Raw genomic sequence first — 19803 nt, 5'->3', positions numbered from 1 at the left:
TTAAGCACAAAGAGAGGAACAGGATTAGATATGAATGCTTGGCACTTGAGTTAATGGAATTTGTAATTATAGAAATCCAAACTTATACGTATATATAAATATATAAGTATATGTATATCTATGTATTTATTTTCACAGAGTAGTATTTCGGCTCCCAGCATATAGCATAACAAATATTGCATTCAACAAATTTTATTCTAGAATTTTTGTACATACGTGTCTCTTCTGGTTTCACTTTTTCAGTCGCTCGAACATGATTGCTTAAAAATCTCCAGCATATTTCAAATACATGTCACCAACATTGTTTCACTCTTCAGAGGAATAAAATTTTATGCTCCTTTGGCATATTTGTCCTCTGCATACTGCTTTTTTTATTTTTTTTGGTGTATTGCTTTTTTTTTGACATTCGCAATGTGTCTTTAGTTTTTCGTCATAGTTTTGATTAAAAATGAATCAAAACAAAGAAAAAATTGTACAAAACAGCCCGCATACTTTTCACTGGTTTTCTCTAAATAGTTTCCTTCGTTGTTGCTATCTTTTTATGGAAATAAAACAATGGAATGAACGTACACACATAAAGATGATTTTTATTCTCTTGTTTTTCACTCCTTTTTAAATTTATAATTTTCAAAACAATTTTTATGAAAATTTTCTATAGCAATAGGTTAACTTTGGCTTTGTTACTTAGAGCTCGAATAAAAAAAGCGTTGTGTGAATTTTCTACTTAAGATTTTTTATCAGTAAGGTTGTAGATTTGCCGAGCAATCACCGAGTATTCCACATCGATAGGCTTAGTATCATCGTATAATGAGGGCGCCTCACATAATATCATAAAAGTACCAACCAATGAGGCAATCATAAAAATCCACAAAAATAGACGATCTAACACCATAGCCACAAAACCCCAATCTTGATCTTCCTGCAAAATATTAGACATTTAAACATTTTCAGTATATTTTAGAATTTTTTCATTTAATTTGCTACTCCTTTGAAATTTTGAAATATATGTTAAGTAGTTCTGTCCACCATTATTGCGGAAAATTAAAGCCTCATTTTATAGTTCAATTAACTGGTTAACATATTCGTGAACTTCCTGGTCAAAATCGAAGCCCGAATTTTACCCTTTAATAACTAATTTAATTTATTTATTTTAATCATAATCCGTTTATTATAGCCGCCACAGGAGTATGGTGAATTCTTAATTGTTTACGGCGGGGCAACGTCTGGTTGTCTGTTTCGAAACTTTTTCCATTATCGTCAATTCAGACTAATGAAGCGATTAATATATTTATTCACCAACAACTAAACAAAAATTGTGTTTTTTCTAAATATAACCTCAAAAGCTTCGAGGGCTTCACTAAAGATTGATCTATAGTTTTTTCTGAGTAAAATCTCCATGCCGTGTAAAAAATTACCTCTTGGAGATCAAGCATTCGATGATGTTTATTACAAAAAACAATATAAACGCGAAATACGCAACGGCGCCAATTTACAATAATGACATGCCAGAGTGTATAAATATATCTGTTGAATTAATGTTAATTATAGTACACATAAATAATAATTGAAATATTCGGAGTAAACCGGTTACACTTTCTTTCTTATTGCACATCTCATCGAACGATGGTGGCATACTTCATATTCGTATGCATGGCATATAGTTGAGAATGCAAACATTAAAGAATAATCTGTAGAAATGTTATCTGATAAAAGAAAAATGATAATTACTACTATTAATAGAGTGAACAATCCACGTCCCAACCTAAAAGATTTATTGTACTCAATGATTACTATTGTACAATTGTATTAATAAATCAAGCTAAGCTTAACTTAATTAAAAAAAAAAAAAAAGCACATGCTAATGAAACCAAAGTCCATCCAAATAGTTATTCAAATTTCGTCATAAATAACGATCAGGTGGTCACCCTTTCTTAAAGTAAATAATAAGAAATATGAGCTTAGATTTGTTTACAAAAGAAATACTATCTTTGAGGCTGCGAGTGCTATTTAATAAGATTCGAAGAAGCATTGTGTTTGGAATTACATATACCTCTTAATTTACGCAAGTGTGTTTCTCGAAAAATCGTGTAAATCGGCAACCCCAAAAAGTAGCAAGACATGCTCACTTAAATTGTGATTAATTCGAGAATATCTATAATAAAAAACAATCATAATGTATTATTATTAAATAAATTTTGAACGCCACAAAGTGAGAAAAACCACAATTCTTCTGCTAATTGTAGAGAATTTTTGATGACTTTCCATCCTTCCACCAAGAAAAAATGTCAATCAAGTTAAATTGAAATTATAGAGAATAGGTGCAGAAGCAGAGATTACCCAGTTGTATGGAAATGAAAAAAAATAACGAAAAGCTAAATAATACAGGAGCTAAATAATAACTCCCACTTTACCTGAGAAACAAGATTATCTGTCGGTAGTAAAATCTGTTAAGACCATAGATGGAGAGATAAAGTATGGGGAAAATGGTAGCTTAGGATGATATCCGAAAATTTATTTTGAATAAAGCCTATTTCAAAGGGGATGGAACATATGTTCGACATAATTCGTTTTTGAGAAAAACAATAATTTTTGTTGCTTTTTGATGGCAGCACTCTTCTTTTTTATGTATTTGTTATATGTATATATTAAAACAAAATATAAGTACCAAATAAATAGATTATATGTAACTATTTAATTTATGAATAAGAAACTGCGCGATACAATATGCAAATACGCATTAGATATTACAACGTTAAATGTGTGCGTTCGCCTGATTGTTATGACACTCCCGCGGAGATTTCAATTTTCGCTATGGGTAAGAACATTAATAGAAAACTGGGCTCAATTAGTATCTTTAATAAAATTTCATGGAACAACAAACCGGTATTGGACGACAATGGAACCGTGCTGATGCTTTCTCGAAACAGTGAATACATCAATAATTCAAGAGAAAGAAACTGGTAACATTTTTTAATTACTGACCACATTGAAGTTTTTGCTTACAATATTTTTAGGCTTAAAGTATTAGCAGAGCGAAATTTATGGTCTGGGATATTTTTCAAGGTCTTGGAAATTTTTGGTCTGAGATATTTTTCACGGTCGGGGAAATTTTTCATGGTCGGGGATGTTTAAATTTCCATTTATTAAAAACAAATATGTCTTTCTTTTAAATAAACGATGTAAGGGGAAAAACAAGATAACGGCATTTAGCCGTTTAATCCAAAATGACGTTGGGTTAAGTACGTTGAGAAACAAAGCAATATACATTTGCAAGAATATCTTGATTACTGTTACCTGGATTAATTCTTAAAATAAATGTTTGCTTTACTTACTGAATGATAATTTGCCAATTGTTATTTAGCTCTGTTGAATTGAAAATTAGGAACAACAGTTGAATATGAAGCTTTCCTAAATCTCCTTTTCGTGCATTTGATATATTTTTATTGTATATTAATTTTGTTTTTTAATATGTTTCTATCGTTTGTTTATATATTTAATGCTTTATCAGAATATCGAGATCAGCATACATTTCGAAAAATTATAAGATTTTCTATTTTTTTTTGTTTCTACGAAAATTAAAGTACAATAAAGTGGTTAGTGATTAATCAGCTTTGCCTTCAGTAACATGCAGCTGGAAGTCATATGCTGACTGACATATTGGTGGTCAGAGTACCAATTGCGAAGTTTCGTACATTCATTTCTCTATTCCTTCTTGTTGCTTGCGCTTTTAACGAATGTGATTGAAATGAAACGATACATTAGATACTTTCTAAAGCAAACTAACCAAAGTAACCAAGCAGCCAACCAGAGCAGTCGGTAGCCAATCAAGTGCACAAAAGCAATTAAAAGTGGATTAAATGAGGTCGAAAGGCAAACAAGATGCAGCATATATATATTTTCGTTTTCTGTACATTTACAACAAATATACATACGTACATACTGGAAATGAATACTTGTATTATTTAAAAAACAAAAAAGTGAGGAAAAAGAGCTTTAACAGCTCTAGCCTTATCGGTGTATGTATAAAAGTTGCACTTTTTGTAAAAACGATCCTGAGTCTTTCTAAGAGAATCGTATTATTTGGAGAGGATAATTGTGAATTTTGATAAAGAAATATTAACACCTTTTCTATAGGGGCAAAGAGGTTTGTTTCAGTTTGCTTTTAACATCACCTTTTCTGTGTTAATGCCATCAGAAAATTTCGAGGACAATTATATATGTTGAAGCTAAAAGATCGCATTTTTTTCGGCACACTACGGCTTAATCCGTTTCCCACCTTGGAAGAGTTTTCTAAAACATTTGTAAAAACATAACTAATTTATTCGTTGGGTATTTGTTACGCACCGTTATTGAAGTCGCTTTATTTTCCTTTTTATAGATTTCTCAATTTCTTTTCAGTTTTGTTTTTTCGCGCAGTGTATGAAAACAGATTTGTAGATGTGTACATTTACACATTCTTATAACGAAGAATAATTCTACTTTCTTTCCGTTTTCTTTTATTTAAGCTATTCACTCGGGAAATGGAGAAGAAGTAAAATGAAAAAAATGGAAGTACTGACCATCATAAATAGTTTTTACTTCAATTCGCTTTTATCTTAGGTATATATAATATATTCAAGGTTTATTTTTCTTAAAATTTAAATGCAAAGTATAACATACATTTATATAAAGAAACGTTTCCATTAGAATTTAGGAGTTGAAAGGTAATAATTCTTTGTTGTACTTGTTCATAAAAAATTTCAATTAAAAATTCAATCAATTTTGAAATCACGCGATTGCTCTCACATGCTTAATTGCATATAACATTCCTAAAGCTAAACACAACTAGTATGCAAACAAAAAGAAATTGTTTCTATCTACTTACTGCATTAAATTCATCCTGGCGCTGCATATGATGTTGTATGAACATGACATTGTGTATGGCTTTCTCCAATTCAAAGGGGTATTTTTTGCGAGGGGCAACGTCGCTTAATGAATCATCCAAGCCCGATAATACCGAAGGTAAACCGTTATATCCGCTTAAACTGCTTAAGCCACCACCCAAAGCTCCAACCAAACCGGAAAACCTATCGAAAGATAAATGACTTGGAATATTCTTAAGGTTTGCCGCATTTTTCTTACCTATTTGTAGCGCTACTAGCGTGCAAACCATTGCAACCGCCACTACGACTGTGCATACGTCGTAATGAATCGGGACTTGAACTATCCGAATTCATTTGCATTTCATCGATTAAAGCTCTGCCAAATTTTGTCTTACTAAACTTGGTGCCGTAATTAATTTTGCTCGCCGCCAAATCTCTTAAGAGATCCTTAGGTACGCGCATTAATAGCAATTTCGGCAAACGTTTTATGAAAAACGCTCTCACCCATGGTGCCATCTTATGTGTGCTAGGTTTTCGATAATGTATATTTAATATAATAATTGTTATGACAACACTAAGTCCCACCAGCAGCATGGTGAAAAGTAAGTACTTTCCCAGCAGCGGTAACGCTAAAGATGTTGACGGTATAATTTCCGATATCAACAGGAAGAACATGGTTTGCGACAATAAAATGCTAATGCATAAAGCAATTTTTTCGCCCGAATCGGCTGGCAAATAAAAAACTAAAACCGACAAATAAGATATACCTACGCAGGGTATAATCAGATTTACGGTATAGAAAAGAGTTTTACGTCGTAGTGTTATATTAAAGAAAATATCTTAAAAATCCATATGGCAGCATAAAAAAGAAGTAAAAGAAAAAACAAATACAGAGAAATAAGAACAAGTGGGTCAGAGAGATCGGTATTTTTATTAATCTTACGTAGGATGTTTCGGTTTATAATAAATTTTGTGATTTGTGTTCTTAATAAAAATACCAATGGCAACAAAGTAATTTTGGTTTTAACGTTTTCCAAATTTCACAATATATACTTTTTTTAAGTGTTTAAGTGTTTTTCACAGAGTTATTTTCCCAGCACTTTTTTTCACACACTCTCGTCGCTCTTTGTGGGAAAGCGAAGTTAATGACGTTACAATTTTTATTATAGCGGTAACTTGTGAGAATTATGAAAAGCTGAGACATTCTGTTCGATCTGAAGATAATGAAGCATAATCAAAAAAAGTATTTTCTACACTGCTCTGCTATCTGTCCATGTAAATTTGCTCGATCTATTGGTCGTAAATTTCGAGACATTTTGATGAAATTTGGGGCACTGACGTGCTTTGAGCCAAGGTCGAATGCTATTGAAAATGTTCCGAATCGGTTCGCTTTTACGACCCTTATCGCCTTATTTTGAAAAAATTAAAATTTTGAAAAGTTCTCTAGAAAGCTCGCGTTGTGATAGTATTTAAAATTCTAATTTGATGTGAAAAATTCTACGAAAACTGAATCTTTGTATCGTAAAAAGGTCTAATGTTGTATACTTCACGGGGAAAATTGATTCATAATAGTAAATTGACAGAGAAATCGACCTTACCAATATTGGATCACGTAGGTCTAGTCTTAAAGTGACACCGCATATAAGGAGTTCCATGAAATGTACACACTTGCGAAAAAGTTTTAATAGGTATTTGTTAATATTTTACGATGAAAATTGGTTCTTGATGGTGATTTGATGTACAGTGGACCAAATTTGAATCTTATGGGTCTAGTTCTTGCACACAATTCCATATAAAATGTGACATGAGTAGTAAGATCTTCCAAAAAAAGGTTACTTTTCGAAATTTTATAGTGAAAATTGGTCCATTGTAGTAACTTAGCAAAAGAATTAACAGGGAATTGGGATAACATGAGCCTATTTTTCGTATCGGAGTTATTATGAAATGCAAGATTCCTATATGGAGAGAAAGTCTAATCTTTATTTTTTATAACGAAAACTGAAAAATAATAAAATTTTTAAGAAGCAAAAGGTGCTTGCATGCATGTATTTTGATCATTTCTTCATTTGAAAAAATAATTTATTGAGAAAAATTGGTACAATATGTATATACATACATAAAGCATTTTTCATCATTTTCTACAATTCTTTCCCATTTTCCTGGCAACATGGCGATACCGTGTCAAAAGAACGATGTTGATTCGCAGCATTCGCATTTTTTCAGCGTTTCGAAACGGCATACCAACCAAGCCATGGTTCATCGAGCGCTGTCATGCAAGAGAATCACTTTGCATCTTTTGAAAGCTATTGCTGGTCTTTTTTGCAATCATGCATCGTTCAGTTTGTTCAACTGACGACGATAGACATCTGCAGTAACAGTTTCATCCGGTTTTAGCAGCTCGCAATACCCTACACTTTGCTGATTCCATCGTATGCACAACAAAACTTTATTGCTGTGAAAATGTCACTTCGATGTCGATATGGATGGCTCTCCTCAACTAATCGATGACTTTTTTACTGAGGATTATCGCAGTAAATCCACTTTTCATCGTCGGTCATAATAAGTCACAGAAAATTCTTCTATCATTTTCATCCAATTCATATGGTAACCATTTTGACTCTTTTTGGATCTTTCCAATCCTATGTAAACGTCTAGAAATAGCTGATTTATCACCTGATATGCTGATCGAAAGTCTTTTGAGAGTTTAAGTTCGGTTTTTGTTCAAAAAGTCTTGCAATTCATTGAATAAAAAAGATTTGGTTCTCTAGATCGTTTTTTGTCATTGACATTAAAATCAACCAAACTATTGAAAGTAAAACCGACAAATGGGGTAAGGTGAAGCAACATGACCATTATCTTCTAAAAGTGCTTGATAGGCTTCGGCACTGGGCTTCTTCAAATTAAACGAGAAAAGTAGTGAAGGTCGTCACCTAAATAAGCGTTCCCTGATCAATAATACTAAATGTAAAACTGTTATTTTATGTAGGGAGAAGTCAAGATCATGAAATTTAACCGTATTACTTTATCATTTTCTTCAGTATATGTCACTTATCAAAATTCATGGAAGTGTAAAATTAAATTTATTAAATTTGGTTCACGTCATTTGATGTTTTGGACTTTCTCCAATATGTAGTCTGTCAAGAAAAGTATGCCAAAATAATGTGTAATTTTTGGTGTATTATTAACAAAATGAATGAAAAATTAATTGTATTAGGCAAAGTGGGCTACGATTTTTAATGGTCGGCCTTGCCCCACTCTAACATTCTCACTTGTTTATCAATTGCTTGTTTACACATTGTAAACGTCACCTTAATAAATGGAAGGACAGATGTACGTGAATTCTTACTGTTACGTACGTTGTACATTGCAAACAAGAGAGAAGAAAATTATAATATTACATTTCTGATTTACACGCATTATTTCGACATTTTTCCACCTGCATATTGAGTACCAATGCCATTAATAACGTATTCTGTTTAAATTCGAATTTCATGAAAAAATGGATTAGTTTAAATCATGCACGGAGAAATATTGAAATGATTAATGTTGAAAAGAATTGAACGTTCTACGTCCATTTTTTTTTATCTTTAGAGCTCTAACTATCGACAATTAAGAGACGGATGTGAACAAACAGATTTTTAGATAAATACGTCACGAATATGTGTTTTGTTGCATTTTGGATGCTTTCGATTTAAAGCGGTTAGAAAACTTGATGCTTTCTACATTTTAACGGTAATTAATTGACGTTAACCGTAATTTTCTGGATATGTTTAGTTATATAAGGACTCGCACAATCACCTTTTTTCCTAATTTTTTCGAGAGTGTCTGACTTCTTTAGCAAAAATATTGATTGTACAAATTTCAAAAAGTTTTTTTTATGCTTTAGATGTAATGATAAATAGGCGAACCAAGATCGTGTATTCATTTGCCTTTACGCATCTGATTTGGCGATAACTTCGGTTACCTAAGTCGCTGTACACGAAATTGACAGCATTTCAATATGTCATTTCCATACTAATACTGGAACCTGTATACATGTGTACTTATATTTGCAAAGATTTGTCACACTTTGTCGAAAAACAAGAGAAGATTACCTATGTAGGAAGTGATTGGTTGTTTGCATTCTCTCTTTCATATATTTTCTTATTTGTTTTTTTTTTTAATTTATTGCAACAATGTATTGATACCGAACGAGGTCCACATAATTCGGAAACCCTAAAACGGTCAACACAATATCGCCAAGATAAAGATAATCAATTATGGTTGGAAAGGGTGAAGGCGTTTTCCGGTTGAATACCATAAAAAGCTTATAACATAATTAAAAAATTTTTTGGGTTACAGATAAGCAAACGCTTGCAAAAATCGAAAAGAGCAAAAATGATTAATATGTACCTTTCCACATGAATGAATTAAAACCATGAACTTTATATTGAGTACCATTGAATGTTGGCTTAATAAAGTCAGCTTTCCCGACTGTATAGCTTTGTCGAGCAGTTATTAAGACCGATCGAGATTGCTGTTGACTATGTTAGTGAAGCGGCGAGCTCCTATCCCTGGGACAGATGAACAATTGTGTATGTGCACCAATTCGTCACATTTGTTTATAGTGAAATAAAATAAATTTTGGAGACAAATATTTCTGTGTGCTCCCTTTATTATTGACTGAGATAGGTACCATTACCGATCAAAGCAGCAAAATTAATTTGATTTTGTTGAGTTGGGAAGATTGCAAACTGTCCTTGTTTCATCATGACAGATGGATTGACGCAGATCGGCGAACGGATGGTCTGACGGTTACTGGTCACAAATGTATTTGTACCAATTTTTAAAGAAAATCCCACACATTTGTTTTTATGGTTTCTGACTCTATTGTTTTCTCTTCGTACTCAACAGTATCGAGCACCACACAGCTGATCGCTTTTTATGCGTGGTTATTCTTGTGCAGAGAAAATGGAGCAGGAGCACATTAATACTTTATTATTTTGCATTCGTCTTTTTTGCCATGTTATCCTAGCGCTTTCGATCATCATCCCATCTCTTCTTTGCGTTGATTTGGAACTATTTTTTACTCGCCTTTAGGAAAATCCTGTTTTATAAAATAATTTTCTTCCTCTTAGCTATGGTAGTTTCCATAAATGTATGATACTTATATAGCTCTTCTTCCATTATTGGGTTATCGTCTATGGAGTATATTTTACATTGATATCGACTTAAGCAGCCACAAGAATTTGGGACAGATTACAGATAACGAAACCGATTACTATTGCAGCGGTTTTGCGAATTGAAGTTAATGAGGCAAATTTAATAAAAAAAATGAAAAAAACAAAAAACATAAAAGAAAAATAAAATATTGAAAACAATTGTCATTATCCTCAGCAGTTCCCAAACCTTTTCAAATGAGTGGTTATTTCCCAATTTACTAAATAATAGACAACCAACCATAAGGAATAATGGCCCTGGGGCCGCCAGATAAAAACTCAAATAGATTTCGTCTATTAGCAGACGTATCCCCCCAAAGAAAAATAATTAAAAATTCCGACTTTCCGGTGTTGCCAACCAGTAGCTATTAAAAAAGCACTAGATAGCATTACAACATATATAGACTCTATATCGATTTTACGCGATGGGAATTTACTTGTCCTCGCCTGGAACCCGAGCGCAACCGAAAAGCTCATAAAATCGAATTCATTAGCTAATTTATGTGCTATATCCGCTAAACTGTATGACAGATTGAACTCGGTTATAGGCGAAGTTTATGCCCCATGCTTAAAGTATGTGACGGAAGATGAAATTGTTCGCGAAATGGGCAGTCAAAGAGTGACTGAAGTCTACAAATTCATCAAATTAAATGATGATGGAAAAACCCGCTCTCCTACAGGAAGAATTATTTTGACTTTTGACCGCTATCGGCTACCGGAAACTGTTGATGTAGCTTGGTACAAATGTAAAGTAGAACTCTACATTCCAAATTCCATGTGGTGTAAAAACTGCCAACGCCTGGCACCAGTCCTCCATCATGTGCTAACTGTGATCGTCCTCCACATGTTGAAAACTGTACGCGTAGCTTCTGCTTAATATTGCAACGATGAACACTCGGCGTTAGACAAACAATGCCCACGTTTTATACAAATGCGTGAAATTCTAAATAATACGGTATTTTCGACTGGCCATATACCCTACATGTAGAAACTGGCAGCAGTTGTTTCAATTCCTAAGTCTAAAAATGTTTCCATCGCATCGGATTATTGCCAAATCTTTCTTTTATCTTGCCTCTTGAAGGTATTGGAAAAGATTATGGCATCTAGGTTATCTTGGTTTCTAGAGTGCGAGAACCTGATAACAAAGCAAAAAGTTGGTTTCAAGCAGGGTAGCGGGTGCATCAACGCACTCTTACATATTTATTATTTTACAAGCAAAGCAATTTTCTAACGGAATCACAAAACAATTCTCTCAATTGATTTCGAAAAAGCATTTGGCAGATTTGGTCCTCATGTTATTTTAAGACTCTTGAAATCATGGAATGTTGCACCCAAATTTTTTAACTACATCAAATCATTCATGTCGCATCGGCGGTTTAAAGTTAGAACAATGATCTCTCTGAATCCTTTCTGCTAATGGATGGCATTCCGCAAGGATCTCCTCTTTCTGTCACGCTTTTCCAGATCGCCTTCAACGAAATTAGCAAAATTCTTTGCCGTATACCGAGAATCGAACATTGTCTCTACGTAGACGATATATACATTTTTACATAAGAAAAAGATAGCACGAAGGCAATCAAGATCCTCGAATCTATTGGACGAGAAATCTCCGCATGGGCAAGTTCTATACATAAAGCAAAAAAAATACACATTTGTCAAAAGCAGATATGCGATACGGGAAATCTATTGATGCATATTAATGACTTACCAGTACAAAACGTGCAGACGCTCCATATTCTCGGGCTCACTTTTTCCAACAAATGTCGTTGGAAAACACACTGTCTTCGGTTAAAAAATTTTATTTTAACAAGGGTGAATTTCGTACAGTACGTTGCTTGGAAAAGCCATGCGCACATTAACACTATTGCTTATCTTACCACAATGTTTGTTTTAAGCAAGGTTGACGATGCTTTGATAATTTATGGCAATAGCTACAAATCTAATATCAACATCCTCAAACCGGTTATGCTTTTCGGACGACGCCCATAAATAATATTATAATTGAAACTGATCTTCCAGCTTTAGAAAATAGACTTTTAAAAGCTAAAATACTCCCCAAGCTTCTTCATTCAAACATATTTATTTTCTGTGACGTGAGAAAGATTATTATTTCAAAGAAAATTAGAAAGCCACCATTTGCAATTGACTATTGTTTGTACGTCGGAAAAGAATTGAACATTCCCTTAAAACTTTTCCGCTATTTTGGTATTAAACCTCCATGGATTTTGAAAGACTGATCTTTTGATATTTCGCTTTCTATGCACAGGAAAGAAGATACTCCAAATTATGTCTCCAGGAATCTAATAGCTGAAAAAACCCAAGTACTGGAAGGTAACGGTTGGAATCTTCTATACACAGACGGCTCATAATCTTCTGGTCTGCCACCTAGTTGTGCCATGGATGCTTCAGGACAGGCTCTTCTTCACATATCCACGAAAGTACTTCAACTTTAACAACCGAAGCCTGAGCTGCCCTTTACGCTGCGAAACTTTCCCATAAAAGCCAACTCAAGACCGTCATTGCTGCTGATAGTTTGTGTGTATTAGAAGCTATGCGGAATCCTTAGACTTCGAGATGGAGCGCCATCAACAAATTAAGGAATATCATTACAACATCCGGCGAAAAAATTAAAATGTTATGAGTACCTAGTCATGTCGATTTATTGGGAAATGAGCAGGCGGATCGAGCGGCGAAGTATGCTGCTTCTGCACCTCTAATTATGGATGATATTAAGAAAAGTTGGATCTTCAAAGATACATTGGAAGAAAAGTTAAAGAGAAAATTACGGAAGGAAATCTACAATACCGTCATCAGCACTACTCCTCCATTAACCCTCAATTGACTCCACCTTTATATCCAACAAATGTTGAGAAAACAAAGATCCAAACATTTTCGAGAATTCGCCTTTGTCGTACAATTGCAATTCACCATTGGATCTTAAAGAAGTCTTCCTTCCCAATCTGCAGTTGCGGACAAACTCTCACTATAAAGCACATTCTCTGCCACTGCCTTAACTTTACCTTGGCTAGAGGTATTGCATTTGGAACGACTAACCCTTTGGACATTCTTCAGAACCGAATATCAATTCTATATATTACTTTATTAATACTACTAAGCTGATTATCTAATTTACACTTATTTATATTAGAGCCGATAGCCTGCGCTGCTGGTGCTCAATGTCTTTTTTTTTAGTCTTAGAATTTATTTCATTAGTCTAAAATTATAATAATAACAATAATATGTTATCTATATTTTCGTGTTATTATTGTCCACAATTGTCCCGCAAGAGGCGCTCTAGTCTTACTGGCACATGAATTTTAATTTTGCTTATAATAACCAATATTATCGTATAATTGTATTCTGAACGATAATAATTATTATTAATTATTAAACTAAAGTAATCGGGAGTGCATATACTGACCATTAAGCTTTTTAACAATTTCTTCAGTTTCCTCGAAAAATATAAGTTAAGAAAATTCTTGATTTTATGCAGAAGAATAATTGAAAAACAAATCGACATTGTAGAAGAAAAAAGACCGACAAACAAACTAAATGATTGTCTTACGGTTGGTACCATGAAAGGTTGGTCTATCTCAAACCCTTCTGGGTATTGTATACACCCGCACAAATTTACGTTTGTACCACAAGTAGTGTAAGGTATAAAGAGAAGGAAGGACTGACGTTTGAGCAAACAGCCGGAGAGACACCTAGTCAACAAAAATAATTGTACAACTCAGGACTTTAGGACTTTATACTAAATAGATCAGGTGCAAATACTTCATAAAGGCCTCCGAACGTATATAGCGTTACCTTCGAGCTGAAAGCGTGTAACATATTACCCTTATATTGCACTTTTAGTTTTTTTGATCCCCGTAACAAACGCACTGTAAAGTATTTTTGTTTTTTTATAAATTAAATTTTATAATTCTTTCAAAATTAACTGCTAAAGGGAAGGCTTTGTAAGTACTTTTGCGTTATTTAACGATATTTCCCCTTTTTTCGCATAAAATAAAACCTCTTAAAATATGTTCATAGTTCTCGATGAAATTTTTATAATATTGTATCTGCAAGCATATATGTGCATATGTGTGTGCATATTCATTATAAGTCCCAAAGGAATCATATTGGTTATGCATAGCGTTGACATTACCAAAAACTCGTTGATCCCCTCGCGCCCGCGCACAAGCATACAAATGGTATGAATTCATCATGATGTTGTTAAACGTCTATGTATGTGGTGAGCAGCAGCATGTTGCTATGATATCATTATGGGTGAATTTGTTTACATACATGTACATAAGCCGATGCTGTCAGCACATGTCTATTTGCATTTGTAGCGAAAAAAACGTTTACATAATATTTGTGACGTTTCTTTTAATTTCATTATAATTTATTTATTTAATATTTTAGATGCTTTTTAGGGAATTGAATGCTTTAGTTGACAGGGGTTTACTGTTATTTTTCTCATAATAATTGCCTGTTAGAAATGAAATCGATTTTCAATGTTTAATAATATTGAACATACCTGGATATGGTTCGGCACAGCAAGGATAATACTTTTCATGGCGCTCAGCTGGTACTCCCAAAATATCCCACTCCACACTAGGATAGTATTCACGCAAATCAATGCCTAATTCAACTTTGTTGTCTTTGTCATTTTTTTGGTTAATATGTTTTAAGTCGATCTAATAAAAGGGAACCATGTACAGAATGCAATTCAGTGCATTTTTTGCCGAAATGTACCTGATCGCCATCATAAGTCCAAGAACCGAATTTCATAAAGCAAGTTTGCTGATCGAAAGGAAAATAGCGTACATCAATTTCACATGATGATTTAAAGATAGCCGGTGGGGTCCATACTACTTTGCCAGTATAATGTAATATGGCTTTGGTCATTGTTGTAACTACGTATTCACCATCAGCACTACATATTTTTATGTTTCGTAAAATGACTTTCATTTTTTGTTCTTTTAATGGTGGCTTACTTATTATATAAAACAATATCCGGTAACCAAATGTGTTCCGATGGTACATAAAGTTCAGTCACTCCCCCATACTAAGATTAGAAAAATTAATAAGAAAATAATTTATAGTCGTACAGTATACATATAGTATATATATATATATATATAATTATTCCCACCTCCGACGGATCCCATTTAAATTTATGATCTTGCCATTCATGTTCCAACCAAACGTTGGTTGTTAAGATTTGATCTTTCAGATTCTAAGAGAAAGCAAATAAAGGAAAAACAGGACCAACCACCATATGAATATAATTTAATATTTGTAATAATCTTAATGTACTCTATATCCTTAATCGTATACACGTACAATCGTATATATGTACACTTCCTGTGTTTTGCTTTCAAATTCTATTTAATCCTATGTGCTTGCTTTTCATGTTTGCCGTCAGCCAAAGAGATTTAAAAATATTATTACATTTTAATCCACTGTAGTGTAATGGCTACAAAGTGTAAAAATTTTCCATTACTTTTGCATTACAGAGCATATTTTTAGGTGCTGGTTTACTTTTCACTTTAATATATATATTATGTGGCATAGGGTTCCAATTGTGGAGAATGCAAAAAGAGCACTGCAAATATTCTATTGCTATGCGTTGCGCTTGGCTGGGGTTCAAATGGTGGAAACGTGCTGTAACTAATGGATAACTAGTCTTAGCTCCGTTAGTAAGTACATGGTGTTGCTAGAAATTGAAAAATGACCGCAAGCAAAAGCAATTGATAAAGTTATAAAATGCAACTGTTGCAAATTACTTAGCAAAAGCAAAAAAACAAAAAAAACAAGCTAGAACAAAAGCGCAAAACACAACATTGTATAAACAGCAACTTTGTTTGCAAGTCTTACTTGAAACGCTACAAAAAAAAAAAAAAATTACAACAACATGCACGTTTGGAATATTTATTGATTTTCAATTTTCTACAACTTATTGTGTACAAGAAATCCGCTTAAGATCAAATTACATTAGGACGCAAAGTATTGAAATTGCTCTCAAAAACGAAAAAGTTGCACTACACTTACCCCTCTTTCGCATCCAATTATTTTGAATTTAAATAGGAGAGGAAAGAGTTCCAATTAAACTGGCTGGCCGGTTGATTGACTTATTGGTAAGACCAATAACTAACACTAACATGCCGGTTTGAGTCAAAGAACATAGAGCAGCAGGTTTATGCAACTATTTGAAATACCTTTAGATTCATCTTTATGAACTTTATTTTACATATAACATAATGTCATAATCATCGTCATCGTCATCATCATCATCGTCGTTCTCAAAAGTCTTATGGTCTCAATCATCGTCGTCATCGACAACACAAAAATCCTTATAACATTGTGACAATGACGTTGACGACAGTTACAGAAGATGAGTTAACGGATTTTTATTTTTGTCTTTCACTTATAACTTGACTTTCTTTCTCTCAGTGACCATTTGCGCTGTTGACAACTTTGTATGAAATTCAATTGATCAAATATTGTATTAAGGCCATGGAGATTGTACGTGTTTGAGCATAACATATATTTTTGAAACAAAAGAAATCAATTTACCAAACACACCGACTATTGCGACGGCAACAACTACTACTACTACTACAGAAATAACAAATTGCAAACAGAATAAAATATTGAAAATTCAATTTGTCTTAAGTGCGACAAGGCAAATATTTTCAAATAAGAAAAAGAAATGCAAAAACGGAAAAAAATTATATATAAGTAAAACACTTTGCTTTTTCAATTCTTCCCTATTCCTCGCGCCAAAGCCAATGTAAATATATTCGTGTATGTACGCACGAATATCTATTATCGTATATTTGTATATAATGCCATTAAGAGATGCCTAAGTGTTTGATGATGATGTGCAGCGAAAATAGCTACATAAGAATAAAATATAAATAAAAATAATTCTTTTAAAAGACGTTTTGATTATATTGACTTTAGCGCAAAGAAACTGCAAAACCTTAAGTAAATGCTGAAACATTAGAACAGGGTGGCAGTAAACAATAAAGGAGCAAAGATTATTGAACATTGAATTTTTTACATTTTTAGAATTTCAAGATGAATTGAACTATATATTAGGATAAATGTGCGCTTGAAATACAATTTTGAATAAATTATTTTAAATAAACTACGTACATTTTCGGAAAATGTTTATAATTCACAGTGTAGATAGACGAATATGGCCCACAAAATACAAAAATGTGCTTTTCCTCTAAAGAGAATTTCAGTTATTTTACCGTAGTCAAAAGGTATGTGTGAATGGGCTGAAGCCTATCTTCATAAAAGTAAAAGTTATCATTAAAAGTTTCGTTTGACCCAGGTTTTGCTTAAACCACTTGCATTTTCGATCAGATTCTATAGTATTACTGCGAAAAGGTAAAAGCTGTTATACATTTTACTTTTTTTCCCCATTTCTTTGGACTTTGCCGGTTACGACCGATTCTTTTGCATACATCATTCGTGAAAAAATGTAAAAATGTAAATTCACCTATTTCGTAATATTGGGTGGAGCAACGGGCCAAAGATACGGAAAGCGAAAGTGTTTTCAGCTTTGCTCGTATAGACGTGTGGACGTTGCGGATCGGTTTTTTGACCTGCTTATGGTATTCTAAAACTCTTTTGCAAATATGCAGGCGATGTTTTCTTTTTTTAAGCATTGAAAAAAAAAATTAAATTAAATTTTGATACACTATAATATTAGGTAGACTTAGTCAATTTTGCCTATTTTCGTAAAGGTACCACAACATCGCCTATAGAATATATCTATGTAGATTTATCTGCTGTAGTCTATGAGTAATGAGTGAAAACACAGTTTTTTTTTTTCTTTTGAAATATAGAGGTGTTCTGAGATTAGTTGCTAGAGCGGGCGTGCCCCTCTGAAGATTTGGCTCATTTCCAATAGAGGCCTGAGAAATCTTTAATATATGAAGGAGGGAAGAAAGATTTAAAGATTGCAATTGAACTGTTAAAGGGGAATCTATATATTAATAACATCTGTTTTTATCTCTTTTTTTTCTTTTACTTACCAAATCAATGAGTTGCGATAAACGTAGACCTAATTTAACTAAAACAGTATCGGTATTATTGCTAACGGGTCTTATTAAGCGATTATAATTGCTTAGTAAATCGTCATATAAACGCTTCGCATCTGGATTACTGTGAACATTATCACATAACATCAAAAATATTAGGAAAAAATGAAAAATTTTCAGTTGACATCTTAAGATAATCAAGTGCTTTTTAAACGCCATGGTTATGCCTATGGTTTGAATAATTTAAATGTACATTTGAGTTGGATAAGGCAAAACGATTGTTAAAAATGTATTAATGACGTCAGAGGCTAAGCAATTTGAAATAAATTTGCTTAATAGCTATTTAATTGTTATGTCCTTCAAAAACAGCCGGTTTTTGTTTTAGTTTATTTACATTAACATCACCGTTTGTATGTTTTCGTCTACACACGATATTTTTTTTTAAGTATCTGTGCGTCTGTGCATTTGTGTATATACGTCACATTCTAGATTGCCTATGCGACTGTGAGTGGATGTGCGTGTTTTGAGTTTTCATTTTGTGTTTTGTTTATTTTCCGTTTCATTTGGGGTTTTCCTTCATTTTCTTTGTTTAGGGTGTGATTACTTTATGCGTGCGATGATGACGTCTATAGTTATTTTAGTACAACATGCAGTACTAAAAGGTCTCCGTTTGCGATTGACAGTTTAAAATGTCAACAAACAAATTTTGGCATTTAAAAATAAACTTTTTATCCAAAAACTGATTGCGAAGTCGTTTTATAAACAAAAGTAGGTAAGCCTTTCCTTTCTCTGAATTAAAATTGTGCACTATTTCTATGGTTTGTTTTACAGTAATTACGATTAAAAACTTTATTTTCACTTTCTTTAGCCAAGAATCTTGTCTAATTGTTTTTTTTTTTTTTTTTTAATTTGTCAAATTTCACTTGAGTTTACTCTCCGTAGTCGTGTGCTCAATTATCACAAGCCACATACTGATAGGTTACTGAAATCTGCCAGAAAATGTAGCTTGAAAATGTCGGCAAATCAAAAAAAAAAAAAAAAAACAGAAGAACGAAATGTGTAGAGTTCTAAAAACAGGCGTCAAAAAATTGTATAGTTTTGTCGCTTACAGCATCCGGCCGCAGATGAGAGCAGGCGCTCTGTTGTGCATATAGCTCTCGTATGAATATAATGCAAAAGAATTAAAGAAAAGAGAATCAGAGAACTAATTTATAAGGCATACAGAAAGAGAGAGTCTCGCGTAATAAGAGCGTTGTGATAGGAACACATGGAGTTTTAACTCATTACTTGAGCAAAAATCTAGAGAGCTTCAACAATAAGTAAAACATAATTGTGTTTTATTAAAATTTCTCGACAAAAATGTTAGAACAATAAGTAATAGAAAGACTCATTTGAAGTAAGCGGATGCTTACAGATTTATTTTAAAACAAAAAATATATTACATTGTTAATGTTAATATGCTATTATTGTTACTATTATTAGTGATAACATTTTTAATATTTATTACTATTAAAATATGTAATGGAGTCGCGGAATGGTGTCCCATAGAAGCACCTTACTCGTAGCGAGTGCTAAAATTGGAAGCTTTTGCAAAATAACTTGATAGTTGAAATGAAAGTTGACTGCACAGTTAACCCGACAGGGAGATAACACAATTAAAACGGCCAGTTTACTAGTAGTGTTACGTCGTCATTA

At 33.0% G+C, this 19803-nt stretch overlaps 1 protein-coding gene across 3 annotated transcripts; it reads right to left on the bottom strand.

Moving 5' to 3' along the window:
• Positions 1-652: 652 nt before the first annotated feature.
• LOC119638920 (acetylcholine receptor subunit alpha-like 2) lies at positions 653-19000 on the bottom strand. 3 transcript variants are annotated; one of them, XM_038036033.1, is made up of 9 exons: positions 18713-19000; positions 18103-18335; positions 15204-15287; positions 15046-15116; positions 14804-14984; positions 14586-14745; positions 5122-5701; positions 4865-5066; positions 653-919 (listed from the first exon to the last, which is right to left on the bottom strand). In XM_038036033.1, exons 2-9 carry the CDS (start codon positions 18325-18327, stop codon positions 725-727), a joined length of 1698 nt encoding a protein of 565 aa, XP_037891961.1. In that variant the 5' UTR covers positions 18328-18335; positions 18713-19000; the 3' UTR covers positions 653-724. The 3 variants fall into 3 exon arrangements, with proteins under 3 accessions (XP_037891961.1, XP_037891960.1, XP_037891962.1); XM_038036032.1 differs by having other exon boundaries at positions 18103-19000; XM_038036034.1 differs by lacking the exon at positions 15204-15287 and having other exon boundaries at positions 18103-19000.
• Positions 19001-19803: the final 803 nt, after the last annotated feature.

The sequence above is a fragment of the Glossina fuscipes genome, unplaced genomic scaffold (assembly GCF_014805625.2).
Source record: "Glossina fuscipes isolate IAEA_lab_2018 unplaced genomic scaffold, Yale_Gfus_2 111, whole genome shotgun sequence".
Taxonomy (NCBI): Eukaryota; Metazoa; Arthropoda; class Insecta; order Diptera; family Glossinidae; genus Glossina; species Glossina fuscipes.
This window is presented reverse-complemented; position numbering and strand designations above follow the sequence as displayed.

Bases quoted from the DNA above. Each gene is read 5' to 3' on its own strand.
- LOC119638920 (XM_038036032.1), bottom strand. From the start codon at position 18,327: ATGGCGTTTAAAAAGCACTTGATTATCTTAAGATGTCAACTGAAAATT. The intron at 14,985-15,045 runs GTAAGCCACCAT...AAAAATATGTAG, and splicing joins GATATTGTTTTATATAATAA to TGCTGATGGTGAATACGTAG. The intron at 14,746-14,803 runs GTACATTTCGGC...CCCTTTTATTAG, and splicing joins GGACTTATGATGGCGATCAG to ATCGACTTAAAACATATTAA.